Source organism: Neopsephotus bourkii, unplaced genomic scaffold, assembly GCF_033783945.1.
Source record: "Neopsephotus bourkii isolate Nb327-2 ecotype Australia unplaced genomic scaffold, CSIRO-AGI_Nbou_v1 NB_1765, whole genome shotgun sequence".
NCBI classification, from domain to species: Eukaryota; Metazoa; Chordata; class Aves; order Psittaciformes; family Psittacidae; genus Neopsephotus; species Neopsephotus bourkii.
The window spans coordinates 7481457-7497891 of record NW_026902239.1 but is presented as its reverse complement, the minus strand read 5'-3'; the positions used below and the strand labels follow the sequence as shown (position 1 = coordinate 7497891).

The 16435-nt window shown below is 41.2% G+C and overlaps 1 protein-coding gene across 4 annotated transcripts in view; it reads right to left on the bottom strand.

Moving 5' to 3' along the window:
* The window catches only part of ARHGAP18 (Rho GTPase activating protein 18), a 93928-nt gene that overhangs the window by 53875 nt on the left and 23618 nt on the right, over positions 1 to 16435 (bottom strand). For 3 of the 4 annotated variants that reach the window (XM_061378353.1, XM_061378354.1, XM_061378359.1), the window contains exon 1: positions 13159 to 13303. The exons of the other annotated variant lie outside the window; for it this stretch is intronic. In XM_061378353.1, the coding sequence (XP_061234337.1) occupies positions 13159 to 13241 (83 nt within the window). In that variant the 5' untranslated portion in view covers positions 13242 to 13303. Of the gene's footprint in view, positions 1 to 13158; positions 13304 to 16435 lie in introns of those variants that run through there. 4 annotated transcript variants of the gene reach the window in all.

Below are 16435 nucleotides of genomic sequence, written 5' to 3'. Positions count from 1 at the left end.
AGGGATCCTTGATAACTGAAAAAGACAAAGCAACACCCTCTTCTGCTTGTATGGTCACAAGCTTCCTCCTTAAGGAACTAAATGGAAAGGGATGTCCTCTTAGCAGCGTGGCACAGCTGACTGCCCCATGACCTCTCACTGCAGTAGTACTCCCCCACCTTTCTCAGATGGCAACCAGCTGGGAGCAGACTGGATGATGGCACATGGACTCACTGAACTTGAAAATCACCAAGGTGACGGCAGACTTCCCAAGGTAAAATTGCCAAGCTACTGTTTGACAGACCATCCTGGTGGAAAACTTTCAGTAAGGGAATACAATGTATTCTGGATCAGGATCAAGGCTTCGTGGGAAACACATACTCTGCACCTGCAGAGCTAGTGAGGCCAGCCACAAGGCAGCTTACAGAACAATAAATTAATGTCCTTCTCTTGAAGATGACATGGCACTTAAGGAGTTCTTTTAAGTAATTTCCTCGTTTCAAGTACTAGCAATGGCTTCTTGTGACAGCAGCAGCTTGAAATGGGACAAAGGATCATCTCTGGCTACCTGAGAACAAGGTACAGAACCAAATTAACAGTTAACGATGAAAATCAAAGCTTTAAATACTGCAATTTCTTCACTGCTTACTATAAGCTGCAAAAGTATTGCTTCTACTTGCAAAAACATCTTATACTTTTAGGATACATCTCCCTGAACCGCTTTAATTTTCTACCTTAGGGCAAAAAAATATAACTTCATACTAACATTTTTACTCAGATAAACTTTATCAGTTTTCAGAAGAATCTTGCTATAATTAAAACTACAACTGAGTAAAAGTGCTTAAAACCAGACAGAAAATACTTCAGTAATGATATAAAGAATATACTGTTTCAAAAATGGGGAATGCATCTAAAATAACAAAGCATCTAACATAATAAAATAAAAAATAAAAATTTAAAGATAAATACTAAACACGTTCAGCAATTCCAAAGTCTTACAAAGGTAAGATAATGTCAAGTTAAATAGAAACTGAGATTATTTTCTCATGTCAACAGTGTGGTGGTGTAATGGAATAACTTACTTGAATAAGTCACCTTCGAAGTTTCGCATGAAAGTGACAGATGAATGGCCTTTATAATTATTGGAACAATGGTGTGTAAAATGAGAAATTGTCCAGTTACTTTTCCTTTCTAGATTTCCAGCTTCCCAAGTATTCTTATGAATGGGTGTTTTTTTGGTTTTCAGCAGTCCTACACTACTCTAAGAGTTCCCCATCACTTCATAGATAGTTATTAACAAATGATGTTGCATACTCTAACAGAAAGCTTTTTCTTCCCAATGCTTATTTGCAAGTTGAATAAAACAAAATGAAAGGAAGATAAGACCAATCCTAAGGAAGAGGTTAATATGCATACCTAAAAAATTACATCTGTGCTCAGATGCGATGAAAACATCACTCCATAGAAAACAAAGATCAAATCCAGACCATGTATTACTGTACAACCACATATACTTGCATAAGGATTACAGAATGGAAGGAAAGAAATCCATACATAGAAGAACTTCTAGTCTTAATCAAAGGAAAAAAGAATTGCACAAAGAAATTTATAGCAAGGCAATAAAAGGGGTTTTGTATCAAAAATTGTTGCCTAGAGCAACACTGCTAGCTGAAAACTTCAAGTGTTCCTAGCCAGCAAACTGAATTACATTTATAGTTGTACACAAAATTACACAACTCAGTATACATTGTAAAAAAAAATAAAGGCATTTATTAATACACCCATGTAAAAAATGTTCGCATGTACAGGCACTAAAATTATCTACAGCCTTACCTATGAGGAATGCTGAAAATAAAATGAAGAGGAAGGGGAAAAAAACCCAAACCAAACCAAAACAACCAAGTCAGCATATGCAGATATGACCTTGGTTCTTCTGTTTAGTAAGAACAGTATCTCCTACTGGTGACTTATGCAAGACAACCTTCTTGAAGAAATACCTTTACTGCACACTGCAGTAGACATGTGCCCCAGGACAGCTACCACTCAGCACAGCCCAGTAATCTGTTTCCCAGCAGAAATCCCGGCATGCACTTGGGAGAGAACACCTTGCTAAGAGATAGGCAAGACCCTGGCTTCAGTCTCCTACAAAATTTTACGCACAAGCTTAAATTAACAATACACAACTTGAAGAGTTTGAAAAGACTGTCATATAAGGTTGCTTACGCTGAGTGCTTTGACAACCCACTCCATCCCATCCCATCCTGTCCCATCCCCTGCCTTCTCACTAGCATGGCCCTGTGCAGACATACCAACCAAGAGTCTGGCTCCAGATGCATTTTTCAACCCAGTTTAACTGCTAGCTGCTAACTCTACTAACTGGATCTCACTTAGCAACACTTTCAAAAGCATAGAACAAACCCTGAATTTACACCTAATCTGAATGTCAGAGATTAAATATATACATATATTGAAAATTAAGAGAAATTACAACAACCTATACTGAGGTCTGTGTTTAGTGAAATCTATATTAAGCTATTCAGCAAATGGACAGTGAGCAAAAACACGTAAGCAAATGTCTCCCTTACACGCCCTAATACACGATGACAAAACTTGCTTAAACAATCACTTCAAATGCTCAGGCAAGGCCCAAAAACCAAAACACTGTGACACATCACACAGGTTTTAATACCATGCATCTTTGCAAGGTATTTCCTGATTTGAAGTACAAAGTGCCAAATACCACCTTCCACAGCATGAAGCTCATAAAATTTCCCATAAACTTTCATAAGCAACTCTGACTTACTATGAGAAAAAAAGATCACATTTCAGTTTGCTCTTGTATGTACCATCCACAATAAGAAATTCAAACAAATACAGTCTTTTTCTTAGAAGAACTCAAAGGAGAACAAGTGTCACACTGTAAGTACTCTTTTCTGAAGGAGAAGGCAGGCAGAATTTGGGTCAGTGGTCAGACGCATGGACATTTTAATTAGTACATAGTATTTTCAGTTACTTATATTTTTATAACATCTTACATATTTAATGTTTTAGTCTTTTTTTATCCTTAAAACAGGAAACATTACAGTAATTAAAAGTTAGGTTGTGTTTCCTATATGAAATCATATGAGCTACTCTGATTATACTTATTCCCGATACTGTTTTGATGCACTTATTACCTTGGGCACTACAAAATGAAAGCAATCTCCCTGGTGCAAAGTTCAGAGCAAAGAAAGGTGTGTTTAAGCTAGGCACAAATCAGTAAGCTTTCAAGAGCTTATCAACTGACAACTAACCATAATTTAGAAACTGCACTTTAATTTACCTCATTACAGTGTGTGGGAATTCAAGCTCAGCTTTTGTTTCTTCTGGTGAGGCAGGCTGCAGGATATCACATGCAGATGATGAGGGGCAGGCAGGTTATCCACAGCTCTGTAAAAGCAGTGCAGGTGTTCTCCGCTGCACAATGCACCTCGATTCCAATGATCTGTTCTCACATTGCAGCCTGCCTTTTGCAGGTTAGAGTCCATGCACATGACTAAATCACTGAATGGTATGAGCCAGGACTAAATGAGCCAGAGATGAAGCTTACGCAAGCTTCAGAGTAGCTACTAAAGGACAAACTGTACCTGAACTGACTGACAACTTGTCACTGCAAAGTTAAGCCATTAAATATCTAATGTGAACCAATAGAGTTCAATTATATCAGACGAGCCTCTCACAGGATATGGCCATAGCCAGTCCCAGGACTCATAAAAATGAGTTATCTTGTCAAATAGCAGCCCCATTATGCTAGCACAGATGCAGGCTGCTGCCAGAGGGTTCTGTCAAATCCTTCTTTCCTGTGGGTTTCCATCACTTCCCTTGTGCCAGCACAATCACTGATAGTCACTGGCTGAGCTAGGCTAAGGAACCAATCTGTCTGAAAACAACAGTTGCAAAAAATATTGGTTTGAGTTGAATTATTTTTATTTTTTTTAAATCCAGATCAGCCTACTTCAATCAGCTCGTAAAAGCCAATGCCAGGGCAAGAAAAATATTAGGAAGGTGTAGATGAAAGATGGAAGCAAACTCTACTTTCAGTGTTCCCCACTCTTTTTCGCCTCCACTTATCTCAGCCTAGAACAGCCATGACCTGTACCTGAGGTACAGTCACTGCTGGATCAGGACAAGCTTTGGAGGCACTCTGAGATGAAAGAAAAACTTAAATGGAATACTGTGGCATCTCTTTCTTGAGATAATACTTTCAACACATCAAGAATATATTCCTCAAGTCCACCTGAAATACAGGCTTCTCAGGAGAAGATGACAGCCAAGCCACCAGAATGAGTTTAGTAGAACATGAAAGTCTATCCCCTGAATGGGTTATGACAATGGGCTAGACTATTCCCACAATGATAACACCATTACTAATGTTCCCTTATCTGGTTGTGACAAAGGCAATCAGGCCTTTGTGAGGCTCCAGAAGCTACACTATGGAGTTGTTAGTTCTATCATCCTCTTAGCAATTGTTGAGAGAGCAAGCATCTTCTACTGGCTCTCCTGTGGTCCCCTGCTGTGCCCAGCCAGTGAGTTACAGCTCTGTGTATGACAGCACCTACCAGGGTTTTCTTGATATTCAGTAGCTGAGGCTTCTAGTTACCACTCCAAGCATATTGCTTCGTATCTGGGATCACAGACTTGTAGCTACAGCTATAACCACAATTATTATATGACTCCTTGGACCACTGCAAGCCTACAAGAGCTTTTTGCTTTATTTGTACAGCTAAAGTCTAACTTTGCACTCCCTTAAACAAGGGGCGAAGCTCCCTGTTACTTCTGGATATAGCATACTCGTGGACCTTACTGTTCTATTTTATTAAAGTCAGAGAATTTCTGCTAGAAATTGTATTTCATCAGTGGCCTGAAGTCCCACCAACTACTACTCTGGTAATTGCACAGAAATTAGCTAAAACCAGTCAACTGACTAAAAATAATAACAATTGAAAAATGTACTTTACATTGACTGAACAATTCTCACACACCCTCTTAAGTATTTTCCTGGTTTTCAAGTAGGAAAGTGAAATAAAAATATCTGACTTTCTTAAGCTACAGTAAAAGCTGTCTGGGTGATTTGTGGACTCCTGGACAGGAAGAAGAGGTAGTTGGAGGAGTGGTAAATTGAAGATTTCTACTAATGCTAAATCAAGCAAAACATGCCAACTGTTGTGCTACAGTTTGGTACCAAGTATGCGCGATAAGGTATTTATTTATTTGCTGGAGATAACATTATTCTTACTTTGTTGCTTTCTCATGTGTGGTGTATCCTCAACCATATTTCTAAGCATGCTAAGAACATGCACAATTGCTCCTCTTCAAATACTTCACCCCAAACCATTTTAAGTCCTCCAACAATACTGGGGCCCTGCAAAGGCCTAACACATTTTTATTGTCACCTTTTGGCCTAAGAAGCCTCCCCAGGACAGAAAGATATTGCAGAAATATGACAGATAAAATCTCTGGCTTTCTTATGAAAGCATTTCTAGGCTAACAGGATTGGGATGCTGTAGCAGGAAGGGCAGGGAACAGAGTCACAGAAGAAGGGAGAATAATGAGCAGCTTATCCTCACGGGAAGGTAACCAATAAGCAACTGGTTTTGTGCACACTTTTTATTCTGCTGTAATACAGGAGAGCTGGTACAAGACAATGACCAAATAACAAGTTCGTAGCTTCAGCTTTTTTAGGAGTGCAGAGGGGTAAATTGCTTGAGTGCTCATCCCATACACTGTTTGGGGTGCCCCCAAAAATATAACTCAGAAAATGATGGCTAGAATTGTACTTCAGAGCTAAATTAATTTGTTTCTTATACATCCCAATACTAAAAACCAAACCCCCTACTTATTTCTCCCTATTCATTTGGTTATAAATATTTAAATTCCCTTCCTGAACATGCTTATTGAGATCATACTACCAAGGCAGAGGCAGGTTCATTGCAAAACCAGTGCCCCTCACAAACGGGCCATTGGCACATTGGAAGTACTCAAAACTTACAAATGGGGAATTTTTCTTCCCCTGGCCAAACTGATTTACTGAGGAGGCTGGAGTGGCAATCACTGACACACATGTAACAAGAATCTGCAACACCACACACAGCAGGAACCTTGCTATATCACTTACTGTAAATACGGCCTCTGCTCAGCTGTAGTAGTCTGAATGAAGATGTGAACTCAGTAAAAGAGCACTAACAGAGAAAGTTGCTAACTCTGCAAATGTTACCAAAACATGTATGAGTATCCTTTTAAAACCTTACAGCTTTCAACTCCAGCCTCACTAGTAACAGTTACAAAACAAGAGTAAAATACTGGCAATAACAATAGATTACAACACTTTTTAATTGAGTGCCAGTACCACCAGACTGAAAATTCCATTAGTCTTATTTGAAAACAAGTTCAAATTTTCTGCTCTTCAAAGAAAAAGAACTTAGAGAAACTATTAAAAAATACTCAATTGATGCCACTCTTGGAGCATATGCTGGAGTTCAGATTTAGACGGCTCCTCTAGCACTTTGCTCATTGGAAGTTCAGTTACATTACAGTTTTGCATAGAAGTCTAGTTGCTTATAACAGCACATCTAGTAACACATTGTATGTTGCTCTGTATCATCTAGATTTGTACACACTCAAGCAAAAAAGGGAAAGCCTGTAATTAAAATGTTCAAAAGGCCTTTATCCTTCACATTCCTTATAGCTAGACAAGCATGACATCTCATTCCCTGTCATTAAAATAAAAGAGAAAGCCTACATACAGAGGGCCCTGGTTTTCCTCTTTTTTGCTATGTAGCTCCACTGATTCAGCACAGTTATTCTCGTTCTAAATCTATTTAAGGGCCTGACACAAAGTAGAACCAAATAGACTGTTTTCACTGACAGTGAAAGGCATTCAATCAAATTTACATTCACAACGTAGAATAAGCTAGGTCACCCAGTGAACTGAACTTGTTGAAATGATGTTGTTCTATCATACTGACAGATGGTAAATGGATGTCTAAGTGCAAGAAACAGTGACCACGTCCTCACAATGAAGACTGCACTCAAAAAGAAGAGCTTGAACAGGTCTAGGGCTCAGAAAGTACAAGCAACTCATGAGTTCCACCAGGATACTTATAATAACAACAACGAGATGGCATGAGTGCAGTATGAACAATTGGCTAAGGTGGTAATTAGCAGCAACAAAGTGATTTTACCTGTGTAGGTGACACTCACGAGTGTAAATCAGAATGCTGAAAATGCTAAAGTATCACAAAAAGGATTTTCATACTGAAGAAACAGAGGGATTCACAGAGAATTATTTGTTCGGTCTACCAAGATAAAATTGGGCAACAACTTGACAATAGGTAACAGGCACTAGGAGGGCTTTTTAATCTATTGGAAAGACATAGCTAGAACCAAAGACAGAAGCAAAATAAATTCAAAGAATAAATAAGGTGCAAACGGGGGAAAGAGGGAACTCCATGAAGCAGGAATCTGGAATCAAGGAAGCAGGAAAAGTTGGGATACCATGTCTTCCTGTCAGTAGATCAACTTACTGGGACTAATACACCAGTTACTAAGCAACACATTAAGTTACTAACTTATTATGTGTTAATGTGCGTTAACACATTATTATGCAGTATATCACATATTTGTACATGCATTAAGTACAAAAGATGCAAAAGCAATTCTAAATAAAGCAGCATTGTTGCCTGTCAGCTCAGAAAATGTTGGTAGGTAATCAGACAATAAACACTCTAGCAGACAAATGCAAGGCAGGAAAAGATTTTTCTAATGCATTTAGGCAAAGCTTGTGCTCATGCGGGGCCTGTAAACTTAGCAGATAAAAAGATTGCTAAGCTTTCATAGTCAGCCGTATGAAAAAAGCAAAGTCAGACTTTTGCTTTGCTTCTGCAAAGCAACACATGCAAGGTACTGAGCCATCCACACTGGCATCACAAAAGACAGGTTACAAGGACTACGAACAACAAATGCTGTAATTATATGGAGAACCTGAAACCTGTGCTGTACTAGCAGATTGCAAATGAAATTGCAAAAGGCTGCAACAACTAGAGTCAGTGCTGAGTAATTAGCTTGTGACTTTGCTGCTTGTACACTGAACTTTACATGTATCCCCCACAGTACTTTAGCCCTTCATACTGGATTTCAGTTCCAAGACTGAGTCACTGGTGGGATAAGAGGGGGAAGGGAATGAGAGCTTTTCTCTCTGAGAGAACAGAGATGTAAACTGCCCTTGAAAAAAAAAGGCCTTTACTATTAGTTTTCTTCCTGGCTTAAGATGCAAACTATTAAATCTTCAGATTAAGTTAAGCAAATACTTGAACAGTGAAGAAGGCAGATTATTCTGGTTCGGAAAGAATAAACTCTTCTTGTATGTGTGATTTGTCTGTTTCGGTCAATGTTTGAAAAACTCATATTGTGGGCAATTCATAGCAGAAATCTTTGTCATTTTTCCAAGCTCGTAAGACATCTATCATGTGTTTTGTTTCTCAGGGAGATCAAACAGAGTGTGAGCGATTTAGACTGCAGCTGCCTGTAGAAAACGCTAAGTATTTTATGCCCCTCTCACTTGTCACCCATCCCACAGTAAACACAGATGCTACCACTATGAAGTTAGTAAAGCCCATTTTTACAAAAACATATATTTTTTTTTCTTTATGCAGATTTAAACAATAACCCACAAAAGAGGGCATTACTCTACAACAAAACCCAACTAAGACCCCCAGTCTCACTGCCTCACAGATCCAAGCTGGCACCTCCCAAAGCCATGTGGATTCAGTAACAAAGCAGGATGGTAAAGCTCGGGGACTGCATGCCTTGGCTAGCGGATGTCACTTGAAAGGGGAGACCTGAGGTGGTGGCAATCTTCTCCCTTACAGTAGGTGAGGGTTACAGCACTTTCCAGAACTGCTCTGGGATTTAGGTCCATCTCAGGGAAACTCAACTCATAATTCTCGTTTTGCGAGTACCAAGAAACTAAACACAAGCTTTAAATAGGGCAAATAGGGAGGATACATATAACTGCATGACCTCTGAGGAGAAAGAGCTGTGTCCTACAATCTATGGAATGCTGAAGTCCTTCTTAAGTCATTAGCAATAGGAAGATTCATACACCACTCAGAACCATATAATGTTAAACAAGCACTGGCTTGCAAAGCTTCAAAACTCAAACTGGTCTTCAGATCTAATTTAAAGAAGTACAGATAATGTGGCAGCAAAAGTGCTGGCTGCTGGTGATCAACCACAGTGACTCACTGGAAACAGGGAGGCTGTGGCAGCATCACAGATAGGACAAAGGGATGGAGAGAAAAGCAAAGTCAAATCTCCAGTGGCCACCACATTTAAAATTATTTGTCTATTACTCAGTTTGCATTTGAGGTTTGGTTCCTGAAAACGCTCTGAAGCTTATTTGCCTCATGCATTGGCATATATACATGCAGTTAGATCTGCATACATTCTGTATGCATTCACTTGTAGTTTTGCTATATCCTATTCCACATCCATCGAATAGCACAGGCTTGGTCTTAGCCTTAGAATCACATTTTAAAAGGTTTTTTACATATATATGCACATTCATATACATACAGATACAGATATATACATAGACAAACACATTCACTCACTCTACAGAACAGAAATAGTTCTGTAGAGGACTCTCTGGATGGCATTTGATTGCTTGAGGGTCAGCCCACACAGCCACATGAGAAGACTGTTGTTATCTGAAACGCCTACATATAACTGGCAAACATGACACAGGACCTGGCAGTCCTTTCTGCCACAGCAGATGGGGTAAAATTCCCCAGCAAGGATCCTACATGGCACTGGAAGTCTACATTTAAGGGCATGGATTTAAAGTGCAAGAGGGTGAACTGCTTACAAGCAGTCATTCAAAACAGGTCTTGGAATGCAACCTGATTCCCTGTTACTTTCCACAGTGCATGTAACAGCAAATGGGAAAAACAAGAAAAAAAAATGCTTAAAAGCTTGTACATGGGCGTAGTAAAGAAAAGGAGATGACACCAAAATGCAAGTATCAGGACAGCTAACAATGCATTAGTGGATCTAATGGGTTAAAGCTGGGATGTGAGAAAACTGAAGTAACACGGAAAAGAGAGCTGTTAAAACTGAATATGACACTGAGTAATCTGCCTTTGATTTCCCTAAGGAAGTTCTTACATAAATACTTAGGTATACCACAGAAATCACCCACAGTCGTTATCGACACTATACAAAGATATTCTTTTAAGCATTACTTTAAAGTAAAATATGGCCAAGGTAAATATGTAAAAAATGTAAAATATGGCCAAGATAACAGCTCTGATGCTATTCTTTGCATTGCCACTGTCAAGGAAATATTCTTATATTGTCAAACTTGGAAGTAATCACACCAAGGCCATTCTAGACTGTACCCTAGTGAACCAGTGGTGAGGTAAGCCTTTCCTAAGGGAAGTATTTCACAGGCTCATTGTGCCTGTAAAGGACTAAAAAAGAATAGAAAAGTCACTCAACAATCAGAAGAACCCTAAGTCTTATGAAGTAAGACTTCTCATATGCCTGAAGGAAAAAAATGAATGGTTAGGAAGTACAGCCCTTCCATAGGATGCCACTTGGTTTGGAGCACAGCCAATGTATTGCTTTTTCCAGGATGTACAGTGCCCTGCTTCCCTAACCCTCCAAAGACAAAGCGACTCTAACATGCACTATTTTGAATGCCTATGAAAAAAAAATTGACATAGTTTCTTTACTAATCTCACAAAAGGGCTGCTTTATTACAGCTGGCAGTGGATTATAATGGCTTCCTAATATTCTTATCATCATTAAAATTACACAGTTTTCAATTTAGCAGAAAGATGCTAACCTAGATACTGAGAGTTGCTCTTATTTTATTATTTTCTAAAAGGGAAACAAAAAACACCTCAGTTTCACACCAGTAATAAAATGCAGCATCTGGAGCACAGAACTGATATACAATGTGAAGAGCATAACAGAGAAAATTATTTCTCCCTATTGATACAATTATCACACAGCTCTGCACACGTTGGGAATGTTGATAAAGAACAAAGAAGTTAGAAAAATGGAAAAAATAATCCCACAGAAATTTTACAGTTTCAGAAAAGTTTTGTCTGCTTGTTTTAAACAGGAAAAACAATAACAACTGGTCAGTTCCCTCCCTCCCTCTTCCCACGAAAATGACATTCCTAACTTCTCTCATTTCTGAAAGGGGAGAACACTAGGGATCCAAGGCAGGAAGGAGCAAATGAATCAGGACCATGGAGTTGAGGATCCTCGTTAATGAAAATGGAAGAGATAGGGCTTAGGTCCAAATTTAGAGTGACACAGCAGAAAGCCAGAGAGGTGTCCTTTTGGGTCTTAGTTTCATGAGCTAAATGGCAAATGTGCATGGTCTGGAAGACTTAACACTGCCAGTGGTGGAACTCAGGGAAAGTAACTGTGGGAATCCCCTGTTCTGCACAATTATTTGCTACAATTCAGGAAACAAGGCTGCTTTGCACATTTATTTCTCCTCACACTCCCTTAATCCCACGTCAGAACAATTCTTGAAGGATCACCATTACTTGCATGGCAATGTCTCAAGTTTACCCAGGAGTCTTCCCCAGAAGCTGCTGCGGGGGAGCAGGAACCTGATGAGATCACTACTCCTAACAGTGCGTGAGACAAGTTTCTAGAACACAGAGGGGCCACCAGGACTGTGCTCATGCATCCAGGGCCTCGGGGGGCTAAGAGTAACTGCATCTTAGAGCCATGTATCCTGGCAGCCCTGCATTCAAAGGGCAGAACTGATCAGAGCAGTCTACAGATACACAGATCCTTATTTAGAATTCATCCCAAGGAGCAGGGATAAAAAAGCAAGGTTTTTATCTCCTTCCATAGAAAGTTTGAGGAGAGGTATGAGAGGTAAATACTCCACAAACAATAACAGAAAAGGTGATGGATTTTGTTTTCTTGCAAAAATGCGTATATTTTGCATTCAATAGGAAACAGCTAGATCCCTTACATATGTAGCTAAGATGATATCAAGACTTAATAGAGCAGGGATAAGCAACATTAGTTACGGAGAAGGAAGTACCTCAATAAAAACAGAGGCACGGCTTTGTGGTTCAAGCACGGGCAGGCTGTATTTCTCAGTTCATTTCTCGCCTTTGCCCTGGACTCCTGGTGTGACATACCATGGTGCATCAGTTACCTTTGTCCAGTGTGACACACTGTACTTCCCTTTATCTTCTAATCAGAGTATAATCTCTTTGATCCCACACACCCTTCCTACAGACACATGGAAACAGTGTGCCAGTTTCAATACCTTCCCAGTTTCAGCTGGCTTCTGAGCATTAATAATTATCAATGGGACCTTTGTTGACAGTTTCAGCAAGGATGAGGCAAGACCAAATGTGCCATAAAGACAAAACTCTCCTTCCCGTCACAGTAGGCTGGGCATTGTAGGGTAAAGCCAGTGGTGTTTCTGCCTGTATTAAATACACACTGCAAGGCACTAGGGAGGTCCCCAGCCTTCATACAGGCAAAGTTGGCTTCTTTGCCTATTATTAATTTTACCTTTTAAGCGCAATGAGAAATGCTTTAAGAAGTGTCCTTACCTCCACCTTCCTTCCACTTACCACATAAAAAAAATTGACTAATAACGCAAGGTAAAAAGCAGTAAAATGCAAACAGGTTATAGGAAACTGCACTGCCTCCTGCAACCAACCTGACCCTAGAGCCGCTGGGGTCCAGCTCACCCGGAGCCCCGGAGCAGCACCCGTCGCTGCACCCTGCTAACCCTGCACGCTTCACCGACCAGAAACGCTCGGGTTTCACACCTACAACGCACCCGGGCAGCCGCGGGCCTGTTTCCAGCTACAAACACCTTGACAACCGCCGGCGTCTGCTATTCAGAGACTCCGCAGCCCAGCAAAACGCCCGCCGTTTCCACGGCGTGCGACGGTTACTGGAGAAAGGGGAGGAAAAAAAAACCAAAGGGAAAACGGTGTGGGCGGACGCGGCACACCGTGCAGAAACGGAGAAACCCTACCAGCCCCCGGGGCTGGAGAAAGCACCTTCTCCCTGCCGCTAAGCCGGCTCCGCTCCTCCTCCAGGGCACGGCCCGCGGCACCGAGCGCACCTGCCGCCCGCACTCACCCGCCGGGGCGGTCGCCGCCGTCGCCGCCGCTGGGGTGGTAGGCGGTGAGGACCACGCCGCGAGAGCCGGACCGCCAGCTCATGGTGAGCGCGGCTGCATCCCCTATGCGGACGCCGAGGCGGAGCGGGACAGCCCGGCCCCGGCCCGGCCCAGCCTCCCGCTAGCAGCGCTTCCAGCTGCCCGCTGCCGCCCTCCGCCGGCCCCGGGCCCGGCCCCTCCTACCCGGGGAGGACACCCAAGAGACTTGCGGACGACTCCGGCAGGACCCTGCGGCTTCCGGGAGCGGGCTCCCTACCGTGTCTTGCCTTGCGCTGCCCTACACTGCAGCGGCCCAACCCGCAACGAAGGGGGGGCATCGTTCGCATTCTATGGGCTCCCACACACCATGCGGTGTTAAAAACCAAGAGTTCTTCGGCCAGGCTGGAGTTTAGTTTAAACGTCTTGCAAAGGAATCGGTGAATTAAAGAAAAGCTGCCGCAGTTTCAGACACAAGTTGCCTGGAGTGCAGGAGCTGAATGCCACACGGGAATTGCTGCCCCCTTAGAGGTGCCTTGTGAGACCGTGGTGTTGCAAATACATTTTCCAAGAGAATCTTCTAAGAAAGATAAGGAATGCATTGAGTGATTGTCCATTTCACTGAATCACAACATTATTCAGTGCTTGGCTTAACCTAACATACACCATTATTTATTTGTTTGGTTTTATAATTACAAGCTATTGTCATAAAAATTACAGCAGGTGATAGCATCAGGCTGGGACACCAGGGGACTGGGCTGCTTTGGAGCTGCTGGGCCTTAAACCAGCTACCATTAGCTCCAAGGTCTTTACCAACCAGTGGCAGCTGGAGCAGAGCAGAGTTGGGTTGGCTTTTTCGGCAGGGTCAGCCCCCTCTGCCTCCACACAAACTCTGGTGAGATAGGAGTTACTGCCTTGGCATTAGTTTTGAATTGGTAGGCAAGGATCTGTAACACAACATTCAAATCTGTGGGGTTTTTTTCCACAGCAACTGTAACATAACCTGTAAGTGTATATACACTATTCAGGTTCATAATTTTTGTCTGCATTCACAGAAATGTGTGATTTGTCTGAATTATAACCTCTTTGTGCCAGAAGTGAATGGATCTACTTCAACATGAGCACAGATAGCTTCTATTGCATTTCATTTTTCCTTTTAAAATAGTTTGTAAAGAGATCATGCCATCTGTTCAGTACCGTGCCATGTGAGGTGCTGTGGAGTATGCAGGTTCTGAGCCTTCACTTACTTAAACCTGTACACCTGAATTGAAAAGCTGTGTGCAGGTGTGAATGAACCACACATTTTTCAGAGTCCTTGATGCCTACAGCTGGTGACTGTGCAAAGTTCACAGGTTATACCCAGACATAACTGGCTGTCATTGACTTAATCAGATAAATTCATCCAGTGGGTTTCTTCTTGAAAGGGTGGTTTCCTCAAGAGTGCCAAACAGAACATCCTCGATTTCTTTAAAAAGGGTAATGTCACCATGGAATTTTGAGAAGAGTCCCAACATTACAAGCACAGGAAAACTTGGCTGACATGACTAACCATTACAGAGGAACCTTTTCACCTTACACCACTAAAGTTCAACTGGTGCCTTAGTTTGAAGTTCACATAAAGAACTGGGGGTAGTTAATAAATTCTGCTTCTTCCATGGCTTCTGTAAGATGGTTTATCTGTAGGCAGATGGCAATGACATTTTGGCTAAAATATTTTTTGTATTGCTTTTAATCAAAACTTTCACATTAATTTGTTGGGGATTTTTAAGAAAATTTGTTTAAAAGTTGACTTTTAAATATAAGATAAGCTTTGCGTATAAATTAAGAAAAAAGAACAGGTCTATCTTGAACTATGTGGACTTCGAATTTACAGTACATAGAAAAGAGGCTGGTGCTGCCCCACCTCCCCAGATACTCTCTGTCTCCAAAGGGAGTGGGTAAAAGAGAAGACACAGCTACAGTCCTGCTTAGTAACATGGCTACAGCAACTTGACTAGCAATATGCACCAAGAGCAATACAAAGGGATAAATTACCTGTGTGTACCCACTCACAGGCACACATACACAACCAAGGACACAAAACCACTGCAAAATTTAGAACCATGCAAAGGTCTCCCTGGAGTACTCCCAATGCAAAGGTATAGCACTCTCTCTACAAATCAGGCTGTGTTCAAAGGCAAAAATTGGCCTAACTTCTCACATAAATACATGAACAAGACTCCTCTGGTTTCCATGCTCACTTTAGAAGTACATAGTAGCTTTTTAGTACCTATAAAGGAGGTCTACAATAAAAATAGAGAGTAATGGCTTTAAACAGAAAGAGAATAAATGTAGATTAGCTATTAGGAAGAAATTCTTCACTATGAGGGTGGTGAGGCCCTGGCACAGGTTGCCCAGAGAAGCTGTGGCTGCCCCGTCCCTGGCAGTGTTCAAGGCCAGGTTGGATGGGGTTTGGAGCAACTTGGTCTAGTGGAAGGTGTCCCTGCCTGTGCAGGTGGGGTTGAAACCAGATGAATTTTAAGGTCCCTTCTAACCCTATGATTCTGTGATTCTATGTTAAGCATGAGATGAGAAAATATGCCACTAACATATGTAATTATATCTATTAGCTGGTGCCAATTTGCCAGTTATGGTTAATTGTCAGACAGCCTATGTAGAATGCAAAATTCTTTTCTGAAGGACCCAACCTTCTCCTTTTAAACTAAACCAAGAAAACTAAACATGTAAATACCAGGGTCTTTAGGACCTGGCCATTTCTAAAACTTCAGCTAATTGGCTGCATGCCAAATACCCCACTTTCTTATAAAACTGCCTTTAAAGAATAGCTAAAAATAACAAAAAGAAAAGTAAAAGCATATAAAGCATTCCATGTTTTAATGAGAGCTTTCCAAAGCCCTTTGCCCAAACTAAATACATATTAGGTGCTCTAAGAATAAAAATATGAACTGCTTTTTCTTTGATAAGCATCTTAAAACACATCATAATTAAGGCACACAATAACGTGCTGCATTGCTGCTATAAAAAGAAGAATGCAGAAACAAGATGTAGCCAGTGCAGTGTCACCAGGGACTGCTCAAAGAAATATTTACTGCAAATGGAGAAGGGGAAGAACCTGCCTTGTTCATAGAGGGGAAGATTAGGAATAGGAAAACCCAGAAAGTTTGTAGCAGGCAACTGGGGAGTGAGAAGGCTTTTGTAAGTACCTCAGCAAGGAGGCTGGGAAAACGAGCTAGAAGGAAGTAAATTATATTAATAAATGAG